Source organism: Pterocles gutturalis, unplaced genomic scaffold (assembly GCF_000699245.1).
Source record: "Pterocles gutturalis isolate BGI_N339 unplaced genomic scaffold, ASM69924v1 scaffold19803, whole genome shotgun sequence".
Classification (NCBI taxonomy): Eukaryota; Metazoa; Chordata; class Aves; order Pterocliformes; family Pteroclidae; genus Pterocles; species Pterocles gutturalis.
In genome coordinates, this window is record NW_010118586.1 from 1 (window position 1) to 23,922 (window position 23,922).

Genomic DNA, 23,922 nt, shown 5'->3' on the forward strand with positions numbered 1-23,922 from the left:
CTCACCCACAAACTCTCAACTCTCTGGTCTCACGGGACTCCGAAGCACCCAACAACCTGGAAACTTTGCATTCAGTGTACGCAGATGCTCTGTTTACCAATAGCCTCAAAAGGAGTAAGAGAAAGGACTGAAGAGTTTTATGGTTCTCTTTAGTGGAATAAGGGTTACCTGTTCCTTTTTTTAGAAAAGAAACAAGATTGACTTGTACACAAAGCAAGCAAGTGAATATACCTTCTATCTTCCTAAAGCTTATCCCAGGAGAAAAAAGACCAAAGAACCCAGGCTGATCTGTAATGTAATTCCTGAAATGGCACTAATAAAATATGCAGTACAGTCATCTTGTGTGTATGTAGTTGTCTTTAAAAAAAAAAACAAAAAACAAAAAACCCCAAACCTAAAATTATAGATTCAAAAACCTTAATAAGGCAACCAGATAAACATGGAATGCAGGCACGCTGGCACAAACAGCTGTAGTGTCTTCTGTGATGGACTGAAGTATACCTAATTGTACCTCACTCTGCTCTCACGAACTGGGCAAAGTGGTAGGGAAAAACTGGGCAAAGTGCTAGGGAAAGGGGAAATGCTTCTTATGTGATGTCTGTAAAAGACTAAGCAAGTTTTATTCATTACTCTTTCTGAACCCAAAAAGGAAGCCTCTTGTATTATTATAGATGCTGCAATGTAAGATTCAGATCATATTGTACAAATGTAGAAAAGCACTTTTAAGTTTTAACAAAAGTAATTAAATACACGAGCCTGTTTGATTCCACTTCTCTTTTGTTTCAAAGGAAAAATCTTTCATTGAGCTCAAGGAAAACATATTGCTTGAGCTCTATTTTCCCAAACAAGGGTTAACTTTTTAATGCACGTTTGCTATACATGCTGCATGAGCAGTGCCACACGGAGGGCCGTTCAGAGTTATATATCAATCTACAAGTTGTGCTGCTGTGATGTTCTTCCCTGTTAGGCAAATCTGAACTGATGCTTCAGCTTCATTAGATCTGGGGATAGGACTTAACAAGCAAGACATACTCAGCAACCTATTCTGGGAAAAAAAAAAAAAAATTATATATCTCTGCACTTTTTCAAAGAAATGGCTCTTGGCTCTATAGCTAAGGACAAATTACAACCAAAAAAAAAAAAAAACCCACAGCACGTAATGCTGCTCAGCACTTTCAGGTGGATACAGCTCAATCCAGGATCAGCGGGTACACTATCCAGTACTATTAAGCACCTAAATTTCTCCTTCAATGGAGACTATTATCCATACAGGAAAAAGTAAACACAGAATTTGTTAACTTCAGAAAGTTAACAAAGAAAGGAGTAAAAAAATTCAAATTCAACTGTCATATTAACATGTATCTAAACAGAATTTTGGAAGTTATTTGAATGCCAGAATGGAATGAAGTCTGCTAGAGGAGTCCTAATTAAAGCATGTTGGATTGCTAGCGAGCGGCTGCATACAGAAGGTATTAGCGCAAGGAGGAACTGGCACGTCCATTTTAAAACCCTCTTTGCTCCAGAAAGCATTAAATAAAAATGTCTGGGTGACCCATTTGCAATATCAGCCTAAGTACAAGCAAGTAAAAAAAGACAAAACCACCCTAGTGGAGCAGAGCTGCAGTCTCAGCGAGCGAGGGGAAAGTCATGCTGTGCTGGCATGAGCTTTCATTTTGCCACGGCATCGGAAAGCGTTAGCAAAGTTTTATGGAACATCTACACGGTACCAAAGCTTAACCAAAAACCCCAGAGGAAGTTATGAATCAACAAGAAACAGGCAAATCACTAACACACGGCTACTTATTTGTTCATGAGGCAGACTAAACTAGCAATTTATATACTGTCTTATTCCTGCGGGACTGAAAAAATCTGTGCTGGAAATGACAATTAAATGCTACATTTTTACTTGAAGTTCCTCCTAAGAAGTCTGTTAAGGCAACATCAGCAGTACAGACCCCTGATGTTAATTAGCATCAAACACTGGGAAAAAAAAAAAAAAAGGTCTTCTAAATCTTCTTACTCAAATATTTTCATTATTCATGCTAGAAGGAAAAGGTAAAGATTTTCTTTAAATATGTAGAAAGCACAGACGCAAGACTTCAGATACAGAGGTATCTGAAATCTTAAGACCTGGAACACAACAAAAGATCTAACAAACAGTTAAAAAAAATCCCATCAACTGTCTGTACTTGCAAACTCAGAGTAGTGAGAATCAAATTTCTATATTATCAGTATTATTTGCAACTATCATGCTAATTTTTCAATTTCTGTGAAAAAAAAAAAAGTTAAGGTTTTAAATGAACAATTAAGCCTGTTCCTTCTACATATCACCTACAAGAGTTGTAGAACAAACTTCCTGAAAAATTTTACATCAAAATTAATATTGCTGGTAGTCTCAAACCTTTGTTAAATTGAATACTTAAACTGGCTGCTAAATACAAAATGACAAACAACTGCTCAGAAAAAACCACAGCAACTTAGAATTATTTAATTAAACCTTAAGAACTAACAAGGTTGCAGAATAATGCAAATTATTTATGGTTAAGATGCCACACACTTATTTTCAGAAAAGCAAGCCCCTTCCCCAGAATATTTATTGAGGAACTGTCACACTCAGGGTTTGAAAAGCTTCTATTAAAAAAACCAACCACCATCATCACCATCTCATCCTATTTGAGTAAGTGCTATGAAAAGATTTAATCCGGCTACCTTTTAAAAAAATCCTAGAAAATATACTCTGATTTATATGCTGGTAGCAGCACGTATGTAGGTATTTTAAGGTGCTTGTGTGTATTTTAATGTAACTTTTTCTATTATACTAATAAAAGATGACAGAGCAAGAAGCAGAAGTGTGCCACATTTTCAAGAACTAAATCGTAGCATCCTAATGAATATAAACAGAATGAGAAGATTAATCAACAAAGCTTGCTCTGCCGTCCTTGCAGAACACAGGAATCCTTTCTTTTGTGCAGGAGCAATCTAGCCAGAATTTAAACGCCTCCACTCTGGGAATGTGTCGAACAGAAGATATCTTAACTACAATGTATTGGCATGTTCTGGTCTTTTCAGAAGGGTCTACAGAGTATTAGAAATCGTACATATACTGTTTGGGATGTCAATTTGAATTATTCTATCAAGACTTTATAAGGGGAAAACAGACTTTCAGAGGAACCTGGATTAAAGCCAACTAATATGACAAGTAAACAGACCACAGGTCATGCAGTTCATGCTCTGCTATAGTAAAACAGTCGTTACCACACCTGAAACTTTACATATTAATAGTCACTTCCACAAATTTGAGAAGTGCATATGAAGAACAAGCTAAAAAATTAGTTTTTTTGTTTCTAGATTTTAGAAAGTTAGCTACGAAAATCTGACTAGATTTAACTGCATGCTGTATTACGTTGTTGCTACACGAACAAATAACTACTGGCAGGTTTAAACAAGCAAGAGAGCAGGAAAAAGTACAGGGATAGTATTTTAAAACTTCAGAGAAAAACAGTCCCAACAGAAACCTGAACAGACTTACCATGGATTCTGTTCTTCCAACAACAGAAAACCACATTTTGATCTCCAGGACTACAGATCCTTGAAAGAAAAAAAACAATTCTCCACTTCTCTTTCAGCCCTCAACAGCAACCACCGCTCTAGTCTGCTGGATTTTCCAAGACGCCCATCAAGATAACTGGGAGCTGGATGCTATGACACAGTGTAACGTTTATCAACACCAGCTATAACCAATACAATATTCAGACTCTTACGTAATCCCTTATGCCGTTCCCACTTCCATTTACTTTAGAGGCTTTATTAAACTTTGAAAACTGCTTTAAAAAAAAAAAACCCAAAAGGGGAGCCCTTTTGTACAAAAGACAAAAAACCCTCTCCAAATTAAACAGGAAGCAATGTGCTAACCCACACAGATGGCTAAGAACTCCCATGCAAAAGCCCCCCCCAAAGCGCTATATTTTTAAAGTAAACTGCATGCACGCGCTGCTTCCAAATCATCTGGATTTCATAAAAAAACTTCACCACAATGTGGCTGGGAGTCAGGCAGCTTTTAACATCAAAACGTCTTGCAGGGTTAGAGCAACCAAATTCTGCACACGACCTCAAAAAAAGCAATTTCTGTTCCCTACGCCCGACCACTCCTACCAACGACATTTCCATACACCTATTGCAAAAGCTATTGCAAAGAAAGCTACGCAAGTACTACTGTAAGAAAACATGCAACACCTACCGAACGGGAGAACAAGAAGGTCACTTTTTGGATCCTATCTGAAGCTATAACGATTTAACTTGAAATAACAATCTGTGTATTCAGTTTAAGAAATGCTGTTAGGTTATTTTCCTGATCTGAAAAAAAAAAAACCCAAAAGAAAACCCAAACCAACACAACACTGTTTACAGTGCTCTGGCAGCTAACAGTTGTTTCACAACTCCACTCCTTTTCTCTGGTATATAGCATACGTGCTTACTACACGGTTGCTCAAAGGGGTTGTCCCGCCTGAGAAAACACCCTTAGGGCAAAGCGAGGTGACCCAGGGGATGCACAGCATCGCTGCTCTCTGCAGCACTCCCGGCAGGCCTGTGAAACTTCTGTTTCACATCTATTCATATTTTATTTCTTTTTTTTTTTTAATTACAAGCAACGCACTTAAACATTTTACCTGTCATTAGGTGGAAAACGGATCAAATACTGGGTTCACCAGGGACCTAACGCTTTCATATACTCAACTCCCATCCTTTGGTTTTGTTTTTACATTAATATCCCCGTGTTTGCGATCACCTGGTATCACAAACTGAAACCACCCATGGTAAGAACAAACAGGTGCACAGCATGTCCATACAAGCTGCATCACTCCTCTGCTTGTAGAACCTTAGCTTCAACCCCAGTCTTTTGACTGCAGCAGAGAAGGTGTGACAATCGCTCAGTAATGAAGAACATCTGGCGTGGAAGGGGCACGTAAGGCATGGTATCTAATTTTTCCAGACTCTTATTTCCCTAGAAAATCCTACAAACTAGTAAAAACTCAAAGAATTATCAAACGAGACATTTGTTAGATGTTCCTCAGAGATGAGCACAGCTTACGGAAAGCCTTTTTTTTTTTTTTTTTGCAATGGGTGAAAGGAAGAAAAACCATCAGTCACTATGATTTTACTTGACCATCTCTGACCACCTGCCCATTTCATACATCTCTAGGATATCACCAACCTACATTTTAACCAACTTCATCCAAACCCATCCATGAGGAGTCCGTTAAGACATAACAAAGGCAGGTCAGCACTGACATGCAAAGGCATTCCCACAGCATGCTACTGAAAGCACATATATTGTCCCATCACAGGAAAAATCTAACTGTTTTCCTAATATTTTCAGGGTTGTCTTTCACTAGTTGGAGCAATACCGTGGTGTGTCGATCAGCCGCTGCATTTCCCTTTGTTACAGCACTTTCGAAGTACTCGAGAACCCAATAGTTCCATAAATGTAATTGAGTCACCAATCAAACCGGGATCTTGGGCACAGCAGCAGGAACTGTGTATTTCTGAAACTGAATACAAGCTTTCCTTTCTTCTTTTATATGAGCATGTGATAGCCAAGCATTTAATAGTAAAAGAGATAGAAAAATCTACATCTACTCTCACACTTGGCTTTCCCTCTCATTTCAGGTATTCTATCCAGTTAATGTTTAGAAAACTTTTTACAAATAGTCTGCTGGACTTCCTCCTCCCATGTTCTTCAGACAAATGAAAAAAAAAAGATAATTTTAATTTTTATACTGGTAAAAGATACATGACTTGAGACACATTGGAAAAATTATTCGTAAAAGTCAACAAGATAGGAATAGAAAGAAAAAAAAAATCTACTCACTACTGCTAGCTTCTCAGTCACACTCCCTCAATTCTCTAATCTATTCTGCCCTGGACAGATTGAGAAAATGAATGTCTGTGTATTCTTCCTTACTCTGTTGTTATTATGAAGCCTATTACAGGAAAAACATGCTACTAATTACTGATGATAAGCAACTTTAAAACCCTTGAAAATAATCCTATTTAACTACTACAGCAACTTGTTTCAACACTTCATGCATGATGATTTGTTTCTATCCAATGAACATTCTGCTGACTTCAAATTAAGCACTGAAACTAAAAACAAAAATCTGCCTCCTCCTTATTTCAAATGCAGATTTAAGACATAACCATTTGAAAATCAGAATTCCAATATTGCAGCAGACAGGATGAAATGCAATTGCTGCCTGAACCAGTGAGCATTTCTGCACCTGGGCTGAGATGAAGACCACTGCTTCCATCACAGATCACATTGAAGAAATCCTCACATTGGTTAAATAACGTGTAAAAAACTTCCAAATCAAGCTTACACACTGACCAGTAGCACTATTACATACTGCTCATGGAAGTTAAGAGTGGCAGCTGTTAAAACAACGTATAGAAGCCAGCCAGCTCTAGTGAAAAGAGCAATGTTTTCCCCTGTTACATCCTGCTTCTCTCTACATGAGAAATCAGATTTCACAGTATAAAGTGAAGAAAAAAAAATTTCCACTGCACATTTTGAAACATTCAACAGAAACGCAGATGGCGGTCAGGAGTCTGATACATTTTTAATCTGGCGTATCTCAAAATCTAGTATTTGCTTCTCAAATTATTAATCCACTCCACCAACATAAGGGCAGAATACTGAGTTATATTTTTCATCTCTGAAAGAGTTTGTTCAGTAACTGCTGTTTGTTAGCAACATATACCCGACACCTGGTATTCCTCTGCAGGTGTCAGAAATAAATGTAAAAGCTGATACCATGCAAGATTACCATTTCAAGAACAGCCTATGAAATGAGCAAAGCTGGAGGAAAAAAAATATATAGCGCTGTGTAGGAGCAATTAACTATGTGAGATATAGCTTAAAAGCAGTAAAACAATCACGTTTTCAGCCCATGCACCAAGTGCCAAGGAGGACTGCAGCATTCTGAAGCTTCATGTACATGAAGAGACACTAAGGAAGACTTGTTCCACCTGTCGTACGCCACAATTACAACAAGGACTTTTGGCTATCACCGTTGCATAATTTATAACAAGTATAAAACTCAAAGATGATGTCTGCTATGTGACCCAGTTAATAAAGCAAAACCAATCAACTAGTGGAGTCCTCCACCTGGTGGCTGGAGCTGTATGTGCGTTCTATACGTTCCTACTACTGCTACTACGAGCAGCATCCGCCCGCAGTTTCAGCAAGTCAGGGCAAGTGCTACAACTTCCTTCACCAAGCTACTAACATGCTGTAGCTCTCCATGATAAAGAAGCAAAACCGAAGTCATATGTGCATTTGTACACTGTGCAAAAGATAAGGTGTTGTCTTCATAGCAGAAAATATACAAACTTTAAGGTATATATTTGAATTATTTTATTTATCCACCAAATTAAAAAACCCACACTCATTTCATTATTTATATTTACTGCTTTTCTTTCCTAGATACTTCTGCTACTTCTCAGCAGAAGTGCTAAATAAGCCTGTTTATTAATTCCATTTAATAACACTGCCAATTGGGGGCTCTGAAAAATGAATAAGCTTGTAGTAAAGGCTTAAATGTCATGATCACTGCTTCCATATTATGGCTCCTCTTGTATTAGTCACACCTGTGTATTTTACAGAATATTCCTCTACCACAATAAAAGCATGATCAACATAATGTGCACAACAACCTTAAGGGAAATAGATTTTTCCATTAATTTTCCACAGTAGGCTGACAAAGACAAAAAACAAAAAGTTTTTTTCAATAACACACAAACTGACTTCCATACCTTGGCAGCAACAATGCTCAGGCCCATTCCATTTTGTTTTTTTAGTGTTACAGTGATAATTTCAGGTTCTTTTCTCAAAGGCTGAGCCTATCAAATAGGGAAGGAGAAAGAAGAAAAAAAAACAAAAAGACAAGAGTTCATATTCATTGCCAGGCTAGCAAAATTACTGTGCAAAAGAGTTCATCTACAATCACAACGAAGTTGTTAGTGCAGCAGAAGATCTCACACCCTAAGCAATATGTCTGGTACTCTGTTTGAAAGGTAGAATCTCTAACATTTGATTAATGTGGATTCACATTATCAAGTACGACACTTGTGTTATGAACGCTGTCGAAGCTTGGAAGTTTACCTGTTGTTTCTCCTTCTCAAATTCAGTGGAGAGATTATTAATGATTCAGAACTGGAAATGTAACAGGTCTATAAAAACATAGTCACTTTTAATGAAAACTGAAGGTCAGCCTCAGTAGGCACCTATCAGAAAGGTGAGGGTGATCCACAGAGCTCAGTTTTTAGTGCTGCATCCAGAAGATAATTCTACAAAGATACTAAGAGGCCATTTAATTTCAAAGGCAGAGTTAAAGCCTTGAAAGAAAGGTCCAAAGATTTGTACTTCTGAAAACTCCCTAACTCGAATACAGCCTGAGACCCCCAACATGTTCAGTAATTTTTTTGATATCTTTGCAACATTGCCAGTTCCCTCTACTAAAAAACTTGCCAGTCTTCATCAGCTGAAGCATGTAAGTTAAAGCTCCCCAGCTTGTGTTCATACGTAAACCTGGTAACTGCAAGTTCCACAAGTCCCATGACAAAGTAAAAATATAAGAAAAATAAATTAATTAAAAAAAAAAATAACACTTTCTGATTAAGTTCCAGTATTAGAAAAGCAAGTAGTTTTTAAACTAGAAGTATTCTAGCACTCTTGTGCCAAGGGTGGCAAAAGAACAGAAGAATAAGTTCCTACTTTATTTAGTATTTTTTCCATTAATTTAAATAGAAACATTATTAAACTAATGTAACAAAAAAACCCCATACACACTGGAAAGGTAAGCTACTAGGAACAGAACTTTGTCATTACTCTATACTGAATTTCTCTCTTGGTCTAACAATAAAAGAAGGTCTTCAGTGAAAATCTGAGGAGGACTGCCTAGCCTGGGCAATGCCCCGGACTCCCACCAGAAGCAGAATCGGGAAAATAGTTTTGGCTTGCGGGGGGAGTGGAGGGATAGAAGACCTGACAGCTATAAAATGGAACATTTACCTAGAGCTCAGAGCACTGCTCAGAAACCAGGACTAAAGATTTTTCCAACTCTCAAGGCCAGCAGATTCAATTAGCATCCATGCGCCAGAGAGAAGGATGATTAGATCAGGTTATACAAACACCCTTACACAGTATTGATTGCCATGGATGAATGAAATAGCAGCATCCACTCATCCTGCAGTTCTTTACTGCATTCATCCTGCATTCACCTTTTTCTTAGTATGAGGAACAGCAAGCACCTAGTATCACTTCAGATTAGTTTTGTCTCCACTAACTCTAAAAATTCACTTCTTTAGAGCAACACAGCAAGACTGCATAACGTCATCTAAGAAACACTGGGTTCTGAACAGGGTAAATAAAGCTTTCAAGTCCCCCTGAATAATGAGTATTTTTCAGAGAAGGCCTTAGGAACTTTATTCTAGTTTCACGTTGGCCCTCCTGATTTCACCTAAATATTAATTATAAACATGAAGCAATTTCTGCTCCAAACATTATTTCACATAAAGGTACCATCTTTCCAAAACCAAGTTGTTCTGGAACTTTGATACTCTTGATGATCACCTATTCAAACAAACAAAAACCCCACCACAAAAAAACCCTAACACAAAACAACAGAAAAAAGCCACCTCACACTGAAGTGAAACCCTTCTTTAATAAATATAATGAAAAGGAAAAATAAATTTTCCTGAAAACCTAGCAGAAAAAAAAAGTACCAGATTAAAACTTAATACTAAATATTTAGTTGGCAACTGACAGTTGAAAAATAAAAGCAGCCTACAGCTCCATTCACATTACATGTTATTTACAGATGCATGTCCATATCCATTTTTGCCTGTGTTTAAAAGGAATTTCTTCACTGTTTACACATGGGGGCACATGACAAGGTTGGCTTACATGGCAATCATATCATGTCACGGCCAAGAAGAACACTGGCTTACAAAAAAATCTGCAAATAGGTCCTTAAATTCACCGAACCACCGATGAACTACAAGTTTAACAATGAAGGCTGTTCTTCCTAATAAGGATTAGAACTCATCCCGTAAAACACAATGGCTTGCCAAGGTATCAGTTTTGATGATTATTCACTGAATTAATACTTACTAGCTCAGCATTCTCATGTGACAGGTGACTTTCATAGTCTGCACCTTCAAAGTATATCGTCCACGTGCCTGGCGACCGTGGATGAGGTGTTAGTCTACAAAAACCTACAAGAGAAAGTAACATCAGCATTGTCATGATAGTATCTCAATGGATTACAACCAAATAGGCTGCCACAAGGAAATACGAAATAGCAGTATTGATCTTTTTATATTCATTGGTATGTTGAATCTTACATCTTACATGCCATTCTGTGCTTCACAGAAATGTTATGGTATCTACAAAATCCTACAGTCTATAACTGGTGCTTCTGGGAAACATACAGGGGCTGCAGAATATTGCTTGTACCAACCAGACTCAAAAGAGACATGAAACACCAAGTCGTGTTTTAGAATACGAGCCACCAGCCCTCTGAGCAAGACAGCACCACAGAAATCAGCTTTGCAGAGTCTAGCTAACCAGCCTCAGCACAGATTTGGCAGAGCAGAAGCTTTGCCTGGACTCATTACATTTTTAAATGCAGCTATGTAATTCAAAGTGGGGTTTTGTTTGATCTGTTTTTTGTTAATTGAGCAATTTCTAGAATTTTGAAAAAGTGAGTGACAGCAGCTCAGAGGTATCCAACGTTCTCTCCTACATCAGGGACAGTGAGAATCCACATCACAGGAGAAATTACTCTGTCCAAATAGGAGATATTCTCCTCCTCACAAAAACCATCTTTCAGCAATTCAGTGTACACTGATTTACTGCCAACCAGTCCCTCAGCATAATCTAAGGGATACCTAAAAAGTACAATTTCGAATGCATGCATTAAAATGCCTTACTTGTAGTAACTATACAGACATTTGTATGGCAAATTAATTCTATTTATTAATGAATTTATGCTACTAGCCTTCTTTAGTCTCAAGACTACATCCTCTGTAGTTTCCTCACTGTACTTTCAAAACAGTCAGTTTCCTACTTTTTTTTTTTTTTTTGTAATGCAAGAAATAGCTTTTCTATAAACTAAGTTGGAACCAACAATTGCAAAACTTAACTGCAGGACAGAGTAAATCTGCTTTGTCAAAAGCCTCCTTTGCTGTCCTTCCTACCTACCATGATATTCCTGTAGAAATTTTTAAACAAGTGCTTTTAAAGTAACAATTTATTAAGAAATTACATAACAAAAACGCTTCTAATAAAAAGGAGTAGCACAAGATAAGGATCATAACTTGTTCATTCACTGTAAATGCTCTGACAGACCCCCTGCTTTACCTTCTCAAGCTTAGGTCACTTTCATCCAACCACAAAAGCTTCACCATCTGAAATGTTGTTGAACTACAAATGTCTAAACTATAAATTCTTACACTGACGAACATTAAAAGAACTATTTTAAGCTCACGGGATTTTAATGTTATATGGAAGCAGCTGATGACTAAAAAAAAGTGACTACTTAATTCACATTAGCTTTAAAAGTAAGTTGATTGTGAAGTTGTTGCAGTATTACAAAATTTACATTTATGTAAATTTTTGCTGCTCTAGCACCAAAATCCAAAAAAGCTCTGGAGCAAAGGCAAACCAAAGTTTCAGCAGGCAATAGTAACTGAGCACTGCTTATTTAGAACCTCGACAGTAAATGAAAGGGACAAGGAGAAAGGGTAAGGATTAAAAAATCTTGCGTACTTCTTACGGGCTGTGAAAGTAAACAGTTAAGAACACAGTATAAAAAGATTGAAACACACCTAAAGAAATATAAAGTGGTTTACATTTTACCAAAATATATATCGCATTCTGTGTTCACTACACCAAAACAAAAAAGAAGGAAGATAATTGTAAAACAACAAAAAACTAACCTCTCTGACAGAGCGGATCTAAAAATTCTTGTAAACCACTTGGAACATTTCTGACAACATCGCAGGAATAGCCATCTTCTGGTAAAAGAAAAGGTAGCTGTAAGTCAGGATCCTCTTCCAGCTGGACTTCTCGGCCATCGCTGCGAGCAAGTTCATCAGCCGTATTTTCTGCAACAGTTACTACATTCTCTATCAATTCCTGGACAGAAGGCAGAAAGACACTGTTACTATAAAGGGATAATTTTCATTAAGGAAAAAAACCCCCTAACATTAAGAAAATACTAAGATTGTAAGAAAAAGGAATTTGGAAAATAAATTATCAGATCTAAAACTTTTTTGGCTCTACTACATACAGTCAGTATGCTGCACCGCTTTATTTGGTGAAATCCCATAGACTAGGTAGTTAGAGAATGTAACAGAAGCATTTATTTTTACGTCCAATATTTTCAAAACTTGTGGTGCATGTTTTTACTTGATGTGAGAGCTGTATTTAAAAATATATAGCAAAGACTACCCATCCGCAGCTGTGGAATCACAAGCAGCTTTAAAATTCTGATACTTTGTTGAATGTATACATACTTCTGTAAGACTAAATATATAGAAACGAAACAGACAGCTTGTGTAAACCAGAATGTTCAGGTCCATCAGGACACAGATACCCACCAGTGGCATATACAATTCCCTACTTTGGAAGTTTCGTACAACTAATTGAATTCTACACTTCCTGGAAGCTCAGTATAACGTGAAGGATCCCTCTTCCAAGAGGAGCACCTCTTCCAAGTTGCACGTGCCTGAGGAACTAAGAAACCATGCCAGGTGTGACTCATCACCACGTTTGGATGAGCAGGCAGAATCAATACTTAAAAATATCTTTAGCACTAACTAACCGGCAGTCCTTCTGGAAGAGAACTCACCCCAGAGACACGCGATTTTGCTGGCACCAAGAGAGAATTACTACCATTAATTTATCAGAAGCTGCTACAAATATTACATACAGATTCCTTTGCTACACATGTTTGCTTTACCAAAGATTCAGATGTGATTTCCTGCCTCTTTCTACAGCTTCTACTCAGCTCCCAAGACCAGTTTAGTCTTCATCTCACCCAAGTTACACTCATGTGCAACTCAGAATCTCCAAGACTGATACAAAAATTTTATTACGGGAGCACAGTGCAGAACACAATTCAGACAAAACCATGTAAGCTTTCTCATCTGAACGCTCAGTTTCAGCTAATTCCCAGGCAGAAGTCAGACAGATCCAGCCTGTCTTTAAAAGCAGTCTTCGAGAAAGGACTTTTTACCATAAAAGGTGCTAATTCTTAAAAGAATTACATCAAACTCAAGTATGTAGAAGTAAATACATTTCTATTCCTTCGAACAAATTCCAAGCCTTGACATTTTTCAGATTTAGGAGCAGTGAGTCAAGAGTTCGAGTTATGCAAGTCTTCTTCATAGCAAGGAGCAAAGAAGTCCCAAAAAGCACTCCACCGCAACAGCACAACTAGCCATATTGTAATCCTCCCTCTGACACAAAGACTACCTCTCAAATCTACTGTTACATTTCTTTGGAGGCCCCTAAAGAACAGTAATAATGAACTGTGGAATTCTACCTATGTGTAAACAGGAAATACAAGCTCTTCTTTTTGGTTTGGTAGCCAACATATAAAACTATACCCAAGTTACAAGTCCCCCTTAAGACCTTTAGAACCATTGTATTAGTGTCTTTGATTTAATAAACAGATGTGTCCAAAGTTATTAAAAAATAGACTTTGTAGACAATGTATTGAGTTCTATAAATATTAGATTCTCTTCACCTTTTAAGATGTTTGAGATTAGTCAACCACCCTATAACCAGGGTTTACCTTAAGAGTTTTCGTCCATATATGATTATAATTCCGCAAGGAACACAAAACCTCTTTGACATTTGCCAAAAAGATGTTTCCCATGGATAAAACTTAAGAGTAATCAGTTATGTCTTAAACATCAAGATAAAAACCAGTTCTGAAAACAAGATATATCTACATACATGTTCCGTGTGTCAATCTGAATCTGTCCGCTTCCTACATGAAGGGATTAAAGATTGATGGATTTTTACATCCCACATGTAAGAAAGCTTAGTGTTCCTGCTTCTTTCATTTGTTTTCTATAGTTAAAACTTCAATCTCTGTTTCTTCTGGTTTTACATAAAACTAGTTTTTGGGAGTGCTCGATGTACCTCCTCTCTACCGTGTTACTGGATTTCACCCCCAAACGGTGTAAGGTGCAGTACCCTGCATACGCTCAACACACAGCATTACCTTACACTTCAACTCGGTGTAAGAGATATTTTTGGTAATACACAGCTCAAGTTGCAGTGAAGTACACCCACCAAAGCTGGTGGCCAAAAGCAGGCTGATACCACCAATACTTCTTACTGTATGGAGAGCAGATTGCCCATTCGGACTCTTCTCCTAACAATTCCAAACCAACCAACAATAAGATTGCTATTTTCAGCCACTGTTTGTACTTGAGGTCTATACTCGTCAGATATGTTAAACGGCACAGTATGTGATAGAAGACACTTACTGTTGGGATGAGTGGTTCATCTGGAGCACAGTGATAATTCTGCAACAAAGCTTGCAGCTGCAGAGAATTCAGCTTAAAGCAAGTACTGTTAATATTTGGAACGTCTGCATGGGAATATTTATCCATGGTAAGTAATGTGGTTGCCTAGGAGAGGAAAAAAAAAAGGTCACAGGAGACAAATCCAAACCAGAATGAAAACTTAAGCCTTGTTTCTGAGTTTTCTTTAGGTAAGAGACAGGACAAGACAAAGCAAGAAGCCAGACTTGTAACAGAACAACTGCTAAATATATCTCCTCTACCTACAGGATGAATTGATACTAAACCTATCACAAAGGAGGCATATCCATTTTTCAGCTGCTCTTCTTGTCAGCAAAGTTATACTCTTCTTCAGCGTAGTTATAGCTCAGTCTTGGAAACAGAAACTGGACAGCGTGTTGGCTAAAATCACTAATTATTAATTCCACTTGTAGCTTTAATATTAATGATGTTGAAAACATCTTTTTTGTCTTTGCATCCCACCTCAGTGTTCCAGGACTGATTCACACAAACTACACTTGTCCACATGCTATTCTCTAGGAACACAGAATATACAAATATTCTCTTTGAATACACAGTGTTCATCAGAATCACACTCACCTGCACTATCCTGCTCAGGTGGCAATCAGCAGCCAATTCTAAACCCTGTTTTTCTGCCCAGGCTTCAATATGGCCCAACTGCTGACGAACAATAGCTCCCCAATAATGGGAACATAACCCTGAATCTGGGGCTGTAACTAATCTGTTAAAAAGCCACATGTTGATAAAATGAAACAGCTGGGAGAAGAGCTGTATAGTCAGAGCAGCATTCACTCTACATCGTCGCAAGAGGGACATCGCTCCAGTCAATGTATGCAGCACATCATCTACAGAAAGAAAACAAAAAGTAAAGCCCAGTCACATCATGCAATGTACAACTGGTTTAGGTCAGAATTAATCATACAGGCACACCCAAGCCAGGTTAGTGAATGCTAGGTGGAACCTACATGTATTTAAGTTATAAAGACTTTCAGAAAGAAATTTCCCACTTGATGGTTTTCAAGACGGTGCAATATTAAGCTGACAGCTGAAATAGTTTTTAACTCCCGAAATGAAAATAAATTATTCTGGGGGAAGTATTTAGTATACAAGTATATCATTGGTTATATCTGACACTTAAATCATGTCCTCACTTGAGCAAAGTAAATTTTCTGATACTTTTAATAACAAGTTAAAAACTTTATATCCTACTGTTTCAAATGCATATAGGAATTATTCCATAGCTCCTTGCAGTTAAATATCAAACTGTATTCCAACATTTCAGTAAAACCCATTTGCTTTGCATGATGTACTTAAACTGCAGAATGCATTTCCTGTTTACACATTTGTTTTTGAAAATATTATTCAAATTTCCTTTTGCCCAGTACTTCACTGCAATATTATGTAAGAGAGCCTTCCTGTTAGCTTCACAGAAAGTAAGCATCCTTATATGCTTCCTCGTAGAGTATATTAATGCAAACAGAACATTTAACTCCAAGCCTTCTTCCAAAGCAATACTTTAGTCTGAAATCTGTATTGAACAGACCACAAAATAAACTTCTTTAGCATTGAAACCAGAGGACTGTGACTGAAAAAAAAAAATTATCTGTATAAGACAGAAGTCTGTAAAGCAGCTCAAAAATAACTAAAATAATGAACATCATCTGCCTTTATTCCAATGTCAGTTCTTTTTCAGGGTTCTTTTCCCAGAAAGTTCTTTCTTACAGTACTAAAACTAAACCAAAAGCAGTACATCTTTATATTCTTCCTTCAATGTTCAACACAGGAAAAAAGCAACTGCAGCAAGCTTAACACCCAAAAGACCAGGAAGTATATATGAATTTTGTATAAATACTCTTTGTAGCTGAACAGAATGACAGTACTTAATAGCTCTGCAGATCATCTTTACTTCAATTATTCAGAATGTCACTATCTTCTCAACTCTTCCTAGCCTTTTATCCCCAGTGAATCTCTCCAAAATTCAGTTCATTTTTTACGTTTTCCATTTTCTTTTGTAGTTGTCAGCCTACATAATGTAGGAGGGTTTCACACTTTCCCCATGAAAAGCACAACAGGGGGTCCTATCTCAGGGACCTGTGAGTGAATGAATTCAGCGTGGAAAACAAGGAGAGGAGTTAGAAGTCTGAGCACAGTCACTGAGCCAGGATTACAGACATAGTGGGACAGCACGCATCCCCAGAATACTCTCACGGACCGGAACAGCCGAGGAAGGCTGACGTTGCTGCGAAGCACTATCATACAACACCTATACTGTTTAATAATTTAATTAATTAATTTTATTTTTTTTTAGATTTTAATTAATAAATTACACAGTTGATTGAGTAGAGTGCATTCTCAGCAAATTCACAGATGATACACTGGGGGGAAATATCAATGCACTGAAGGGCGGCAGTATTTTTCAGAAGGGCCTCAGGAGGCTGGAGAAATGGGCTGACTGGGACTTCAAGAAGTTCAAAGGCAACTGCCAAGTCCCGCATCTGGGAACGAAGAAGTCTCTGCAACTGTATAAGGTGGGTGCCATCTGGACAGAAAGCAGCCCTGCTGAAAATGAGGTAGAGATCCTGGTAAACATCAAGTTGAAGGTGATTGAGCGGGGTGTCCTTGCTTGAAAGGAAGCCAGTTGCACACTAAGCTGTTAAGTTAGCCGCAGTGAAGCTAGCAGAAGGGAGGGAAGCAATCCCACCTATGCATTTAGCCTTTGTGAGACTACATCTGGAGGACAGCATCCAGTTTTCGACTCCCCAGCCCAAGGAAGATACCGATTTAATGGAGCAAATTCAACAGAGAGCCACCAAGATGATTAGGTGGCTGCAGAAAAGGACATGAAAGAGGGACAGGGAAGTGGATTTGGTTCATCCTGGGGAAGAGAACGCTACGGGCAGAGCTTATTGCCCTCTTCATCTACCTAACGGATGGGTTCAGAACACAATCCCTCTGAAGGATGCACAGTAACAGCACAGAAAAACAGACAAACCAACACAAAAATTGCAACATGGGAAACTCCAATTAGACACAGGAAAAGTATTTTCACCATAAGGGTGGTCAAATGTTGGAACAGGTTACTCAGAGATGTTGTGGCATCTCCATCCTTCAGTGGAGATTCAAAACTCAACGGGCAGTACTCTGACCAACCTGATCCAGTTGCACCTCCCTTGAGCAAGACACTGGAGTAGATGACACCCAGAGCTTCCCCTCCAAACTAAATTATTCCATGATTTTTAAACCCAAAATAGATGATTTGAAGGTCACTACTGTCCCTTCTCATCATCAACACAAAAATCGACACAAATAACTCTCAGGGGTTAGGGCAACCTGTAAATGTCATATCACTGTTAAGAGAAATTATATTAATTACTAATTAATTGCATGCTTTAGAAGACACAAGAAAGATCAAGTAGTCTAACCTATTTTAGGCCTCTGAAGATTATTTTCCTCTGGATCATCAAGGAATGCTGGCATGTAGTTATTAAGCTCTGACTGCAGACAATGAACCAGGTACCTGGAAGGGATGGAGGAAAAAAAAAAAAACCTAATTAAAATTCTGTATGTGTTCATTATAAATGCTTCTAAAGAAAAGAGATCTATCCAATTACAAGACTCCTGAAATCACAGTGTCATGTATGTGACCGTAGGGAACCAAATAATACTTTTTGTAAAGAGAGAGAGATCAGTTCTTCCATACCTTTCCTAGAAATGTTGAAAAAAGGATTAGGTTGTCATAGAACAAACACAGCCACTTAAATGCAATATTGGTAATACATTTGTAAGCGAAGGTCACATAGAATCATCGAATCATTAAGGTTGGAAAAGACCTCAAGGATCATCAAGTCCAACCGTCAATCCAACACCACCCAACCCACTAAGCCAATATATGCTACATAAAGAGATGCTGTTAGGCCAAACTTTGGTTCTGTACAATTGCAAAACCTATTTTTTCCAAACAGATACACTTTCGTCCATTTCAAAATCTAGCGAGAAGAGCATTAAAAAATAACAGTTTTCGTATTCAGAGCCAGCGCACAAGATCCTGAAATGGCCCCAGTGTTCTGTGTAAACAATATTTCGATTCTTGTATATCTCTTTAACTACAGTGAAATTAAAAGCCTGTTCCAGTATTCTTTCTCTTCTAATAATTAAACATCTTAACACTGTTTTTGAAAATTCATTTATACATTTTCTGTTAAAAAGTAAAACTAAAAGAGAACGAAATTGTAATAACATATATAAAGGAAAACATTTCATGGCTTTCTACTACTCCCCTTCTTTCTGTTTCACCAGTAACAGCTGTAATGAAATACTCTCAATTGCTAGGAAATAAAAGCCACAGCAATTTCAACCAATTCTGGTGTATGCCAGTTGTTACCATAAAATAACATTTTCACATCAGATTTTTTTCTTTTCATGCTTCTGTTGTGCTTTTTTTATTTCCCTTCTAAACATGTATTCCACAGTTCAGGTCTCCAAAAGTTTAATATATGCATTTGAAATCTTCCATGTTACAGTGTACTTAGGGGAGAGTTCACACATGAGCTAAAATTCAGCAATATCCTCTCGCATGGAGCCTGCTCATCACGTACAGGGAAACATGCAAACAGTGCAACTCCTTCCTAGCCGTAGAAATGCTCTGTCTTCAACCACTATCTAGCAAATTGAAGTAGCAAAGAGTTGTTTCAAGACACCAATCCAAAACACTGCCCTGCAGCAAAAAGGCATAGCTTCATCAACAGTTAGTAATTTAGAGGTGCTATAAAAATTGACTTGGTCAAAATAGCTACTTGCTACACTCTACTCAGCAACAGGAAAAAAATAGTCTATGGGAGTACATACAAACTGGTTTGGTGCTTCTCTCATACCTTTCAAAAGTTCCGAAAGCATTTATAAGGTTTCACATAACTACATATTGCTCTTTAGAGCCACACAGCCGCCGTTAAAGCTAAACAGTTAAACCACGGTTAGGTCTCCCAATCCTGCCACGGTGTAAAAAGAAGAGATATTCTATTTTGTGCTATTACAGAAGTATGAAAAGACTACACTTAACACAGACATCGTACAAGTGTGGGAAGGCTGGGTATAAGCCACCCAAGGTACACTGGGACTTCTCTAAATGTTAGTTTCAGACACACAAATTTGCTGAAAAAAAAACTTGTTCAATACTGGCCTGGGGGAAAAAAATATAATCTAAATATGTACAAAAATTAAGCCTTTCCTGTTGATTAACACTGTGCTCACTCAATGTTGTTATCTTTGTTCAAGGAACCTTTCCTCAAAGGACTTTCCTTCCCATGGGATACTTTATTCCGTTTTTCTTTTAATCAGTATTGTAATTACCTGAGCTGACTAGCGTAGGTTGATTTTACACCAAGCCAAAACCTGTCTTTATGGTTTTAAAAAACAACTGTGCAAAAAACAACACTGTGCAAATTGCCATTTATGCAAATTATGAAAGGAGTAGGTTATGAATATAATTAGAAGAGCTTAAAAAGCACAAGGCTCATTAGAGAGCCATAAATATTTAAGCCTATGTATTAACAGCATAGGCTTTCTATAAAACATATCCATAAAAATATTCCAAATAACATATCTCTCAAAACCTTAAATTGAAAGAAATCAACATAAACTCGGTTTAAATAACATTTCCCTAAAATTTTCATTTGACAGCCTCAACTATCACAAAAAGAGCTAACAAATGAAACTCCTTGTGCAGCCCACTGATCCATACTCATACAGCAAAAAATCTAACAAAGTAAGTCTAGCCTCTCTTAGAAGTCCTCCTCTCAGTTAACAATACATCAAAGACATCATTGCTATACCTAAAATTTGTCAAAAACATGGCGTTATTCTAAAACTCACAGAAACACAGGGTATTTTAAGAGAACCAGAAGTTTGATAGCCTTACTTGAACGCCATTTGAACCAAGTGTGCCAAAACATCTTGTGCATCCACAGTAATTCGGCTAAGATCTCTGTCTTGCTTTATGAAATTCAGCAATTCAGACGCATTTGCCATCCAAAAGGCAAGTGCCCCAGCGATATTCTTCTGTTTCTGGAAGTAGAAAGAAGCAAGAAATAATACACAGAAATAGCTTTCTGCTAAAGCACGGCAGCTTAAAAAAGGCTCCAAAAGATAGACCAGTACCTTTTCCCATTTCACCAAACATATCTCAGATACCAGATATTTGCAAAATATTTTATATTTATCATTGCAATTGCCACAACTGTTAAGTTCAATTTCAACCCGTTCACTGAACATACAAAATTCTGTTAAATTGCCGATAGCAGTATCAATAAAGCCACGGCATAAGCATCTGGTTATACAGCGCTAAGAGCTTAGCAGAATGCAGTATCTGGTAATCTGTGCACTTGTAAGCGCGTATTCACTACTGCCCGCTGCCACCCTGATACTGCGCTCACTGGCTTTGATACCAGGTGATCCAGTATCAAGTACTGATCTATCTCACCATCTCCCGACCACAAATGCCAGGCCAGGCAACCTCAGATGAAATCCAAAGAATAGGAACCACAAACAACAACACAAAAAAAAACCAGAAAATAAAGGGAAGAAAAAAGAACTTTGGTCATTTAATATCCACATTGAAGTGCGTTAAGCAGAAATTATGGAATGCCGTAAAAGTTGCAAAGTCAAAAAAGGATTTTAGTACTGCATGTTCCAGTTGCTGAATGAGTGTTATGAACCGTTCAAGTCCAGCTGTTTGAGTATTGTATTTTGGTATGGAAGCAGCATGAGAAACTGAGCTAAGCCAACATAGCTAGGATCAGTTCCCAGCAATATATCCTACCTGATCAACCTGGTCTACCTCCTGGAGAAAAACGGACGAAGGAAATCAAACAGAATAGAAGAAAGAAACTTGTGAACAATCATGACAGCTTTAGAAATCAAACACTAAATATGAAGGTACAACACTTATGTTCACTGTTACATACAGATGCATTAATCAGTAGCTATGATGCAACTGAGTCCCTTTTAAAAAAATGAATTAACAGGACTAGTAGCACAACAGCCAGAACCGAAGTGCCCACATGTCACGATTAGTTCAAGGAATGCCCTGTACTAGTTGACATCCCAGACTAGTCGTTTATTCCACGCTCAGTGTACCACAGAAGCCCCGCCTAACTTTTTGCAGGCAACGGGGTAACTAGCCATCGAAGTAACAGATCCAGGGAGCTATTCTGCCCACACTGCTGCAATGAAGACAATGTACAAACAAACACAAAGGGGGACAGAAAATCCCCACCAGAAAACAACCAAACAAAACAAAATGAAAAACATGAAACACCTAGGACAGATTTAATAAATGGCTTTTCAATTAAAGAACAAAAAAACTTTTAAATAACAAAAAGTCAATAGAAATACCATACTAAGCTGCTTAAATGCTGGTACATAAAAGCTACACTGAGTTAAGTGACCAACAAAACCCCACCAGATACGTTTGTCTGATTATTGAAAACTGAGCTCTTACTTAATTCTTTCTGGCTTTCTATTCAGACCCACTCTCCCCCTCCTGCAACACAGTGAGCTTCGATACAAAAATTGGAGGTATCATTTGCTGTTACTATTATACTTTTAGTTAGAGCTCAAAAAAACCAATTTGCTGCTGCTTGCTTGTTCCTTCCCCCCACTCTGAACTGACTGAAGATGTGTTGGCACAGAATGAAAGGAGATGCTCCTTCTACAAACAAATGTGAAAATTTGCAGGGGACCAGAAATGCCACAGAATGTTATGAAAAAAAAGAAAATCAGGATACAAAAAATTTGGGGTTTTTTATGAATTCAGTTTCTCCTTGTAGATTTTTATTGAAAGTACTGAGCCTTCTCATAGATCTCTCCCATTTTATCCCTATCTCCTATGAAATCTTCTATAATATTTGCCTACCCTAATGCAAAGACTACATAAAGTCACAGACTTAACTTGTTAGCAAGTACTTCCTGAGGAACTTCAGAAAGCTATCAAGTCTCCTTATGATCTAGGCAGGCAAAATTAGGATTGAAACAATTTATTCAACTCCCACGGAACAGCACAAGAGTTTGTGCACATTCCCTCTACTTCTGTTTCGGGTGCCTCTCATCTGTCTTCTCTGTCTTTCACACCCTCAGATCATTTCAGCGCATGCATGCTTTACAGTCGAGACACACAAAAAAAGCTATTGTGATACAGCAACTTATTAAATAGTAGCTTAACCATCAATATAACCACTCATTCTACAGCTTAGGTAAGTCATTTGACTTGGCTTAGCTAGTACTGTTTATATTCCAGTAAGACACATCCAAGCTCATGACATTTTCCTGGTCAAGAGTTATTAGAATCAATGCATTTGCCTCCAGCCCATTAACCTTCAAATTCACTGGAGTTCTACTCTTTCATTTGTAATCTTCCCCCTTTCCTCCAGCTTCTTCAGCATGACATTTGGAAGAACCTGTTCCCCCATTTTCTTCAACCTCCAACTCTTTTCAGTTGATTTCTTGCAAAGAGACAACACCTTTCACAAACCACAAATGCAGCTACCGTTTCCTTGTTGATGTCTTCCTTAAATTTTAGGTTGCAGATTAGATTGCAACAATAAGAGCCGCAAAGCTGCAGAAATTACCTTTCACAAAGGACAGTCTAGACGAACACTTGGTTTTAACAATTTTTTGTAATACTATTAGCAGGATTAAATAAAATACACTTGTTTGCAACCAGGAGGCAGGACTTGATTTTGGAATCCCTTCTCAGTGCCGTAAATGAATGTTTTCACTGGATAATCTATTTTCTAGCTTTGATTTCTTTTCAAACCAAACTGATGTTTGTGCCCACCTCTCTAGTATGTTCTAGCAGGTACATGGTTATCCATTTTAGTACAACACAAAGAATGCAGAACAACTTGATCTTTGCTTTCCCACTGTACCCATCCCTGTCACCCCAAGTCTTTTGGGGGCCACTGTTACTAGTTTCCATTAGTTATATAAACCTAGTGACTTCCTTTGATTCACCCCTGTAATTTCCAGATTGTATTTGAAGCTTACTCTTTCACTGTTTACTTGCCATTCTCCCAACTAAATTGCTTATGTTCAGGCTCTTCGCATTTCATGTTCTCCACTATGGCCACAGCCTCCCCTCTGACTTTAACAAATTCAATCTTCCACAGCCAGAATTTTTTTTTTAATAGCAGAACCTGAATATTTAACTTTTGATACCATATCAATTCTATCAAATATCCATTTACCACAGCACCAAGACTCAAAGCGATGTACTGCAGATTCAAAGCACTTTTCAACCTCTCATCA

The 23,922-nt window shown here is 37.8% G+C and overlaps 1 protein-coding gene across 1 annotated transcript in view; it reads right to left on the bottom strand.

Moving 5' to 3' along the window:
• Positions 1 to 7,812: 7,812 nt before the first annotated feature.
• Positions 7,813 to 23,922, bottom strand: part of MLLT4 (myeloid/lymphoid or mixed-lineage leukemia (trithorax homolog, Drosophila); translocated to, 4) — a gene marked incomplete at its 3' end in the record, with an annotated part of 50,479 nt that continues 34,369 nt past the window's right edge. The window contains exons 15-22 of the mRNA XM_010076287.1: positions 21,437 to 21,457; positions 20,537 to 20,682; positions 18,045 to 18,139; positions 15,202 to 15,467; positions 14,566 to 14,709; positions 12,001 to 12,199; positions 10,172 to 10,275; positions 7,813 to 7,899 (exon numbers count right to left, since the gene is read on the bottom strand). Of these exons, the coding sequence (XP_010074589.1) occupies positions 7,813 to 7,899; positions 10,172 to 10,275; positions 12,001 to 12,199; positions 14,566 to 14,709; positions 15,202 to 15,467; positions 18,045 to 18,139; positions 20,537 to 20,682; positions 21,437 to 21,457 (1,062 nt within the window). The remainder of the gene's footprint in view (positions 7,900 to 10,171; positions 10,276 to 12,000; positions 12,200 to 14,565; positions 14,710 to 15,201; positions 15,468 to 18,044; positions 18,140 to 20,536; positions 20,683 to 21,436; positions 21,458 to 23,922) is intronic.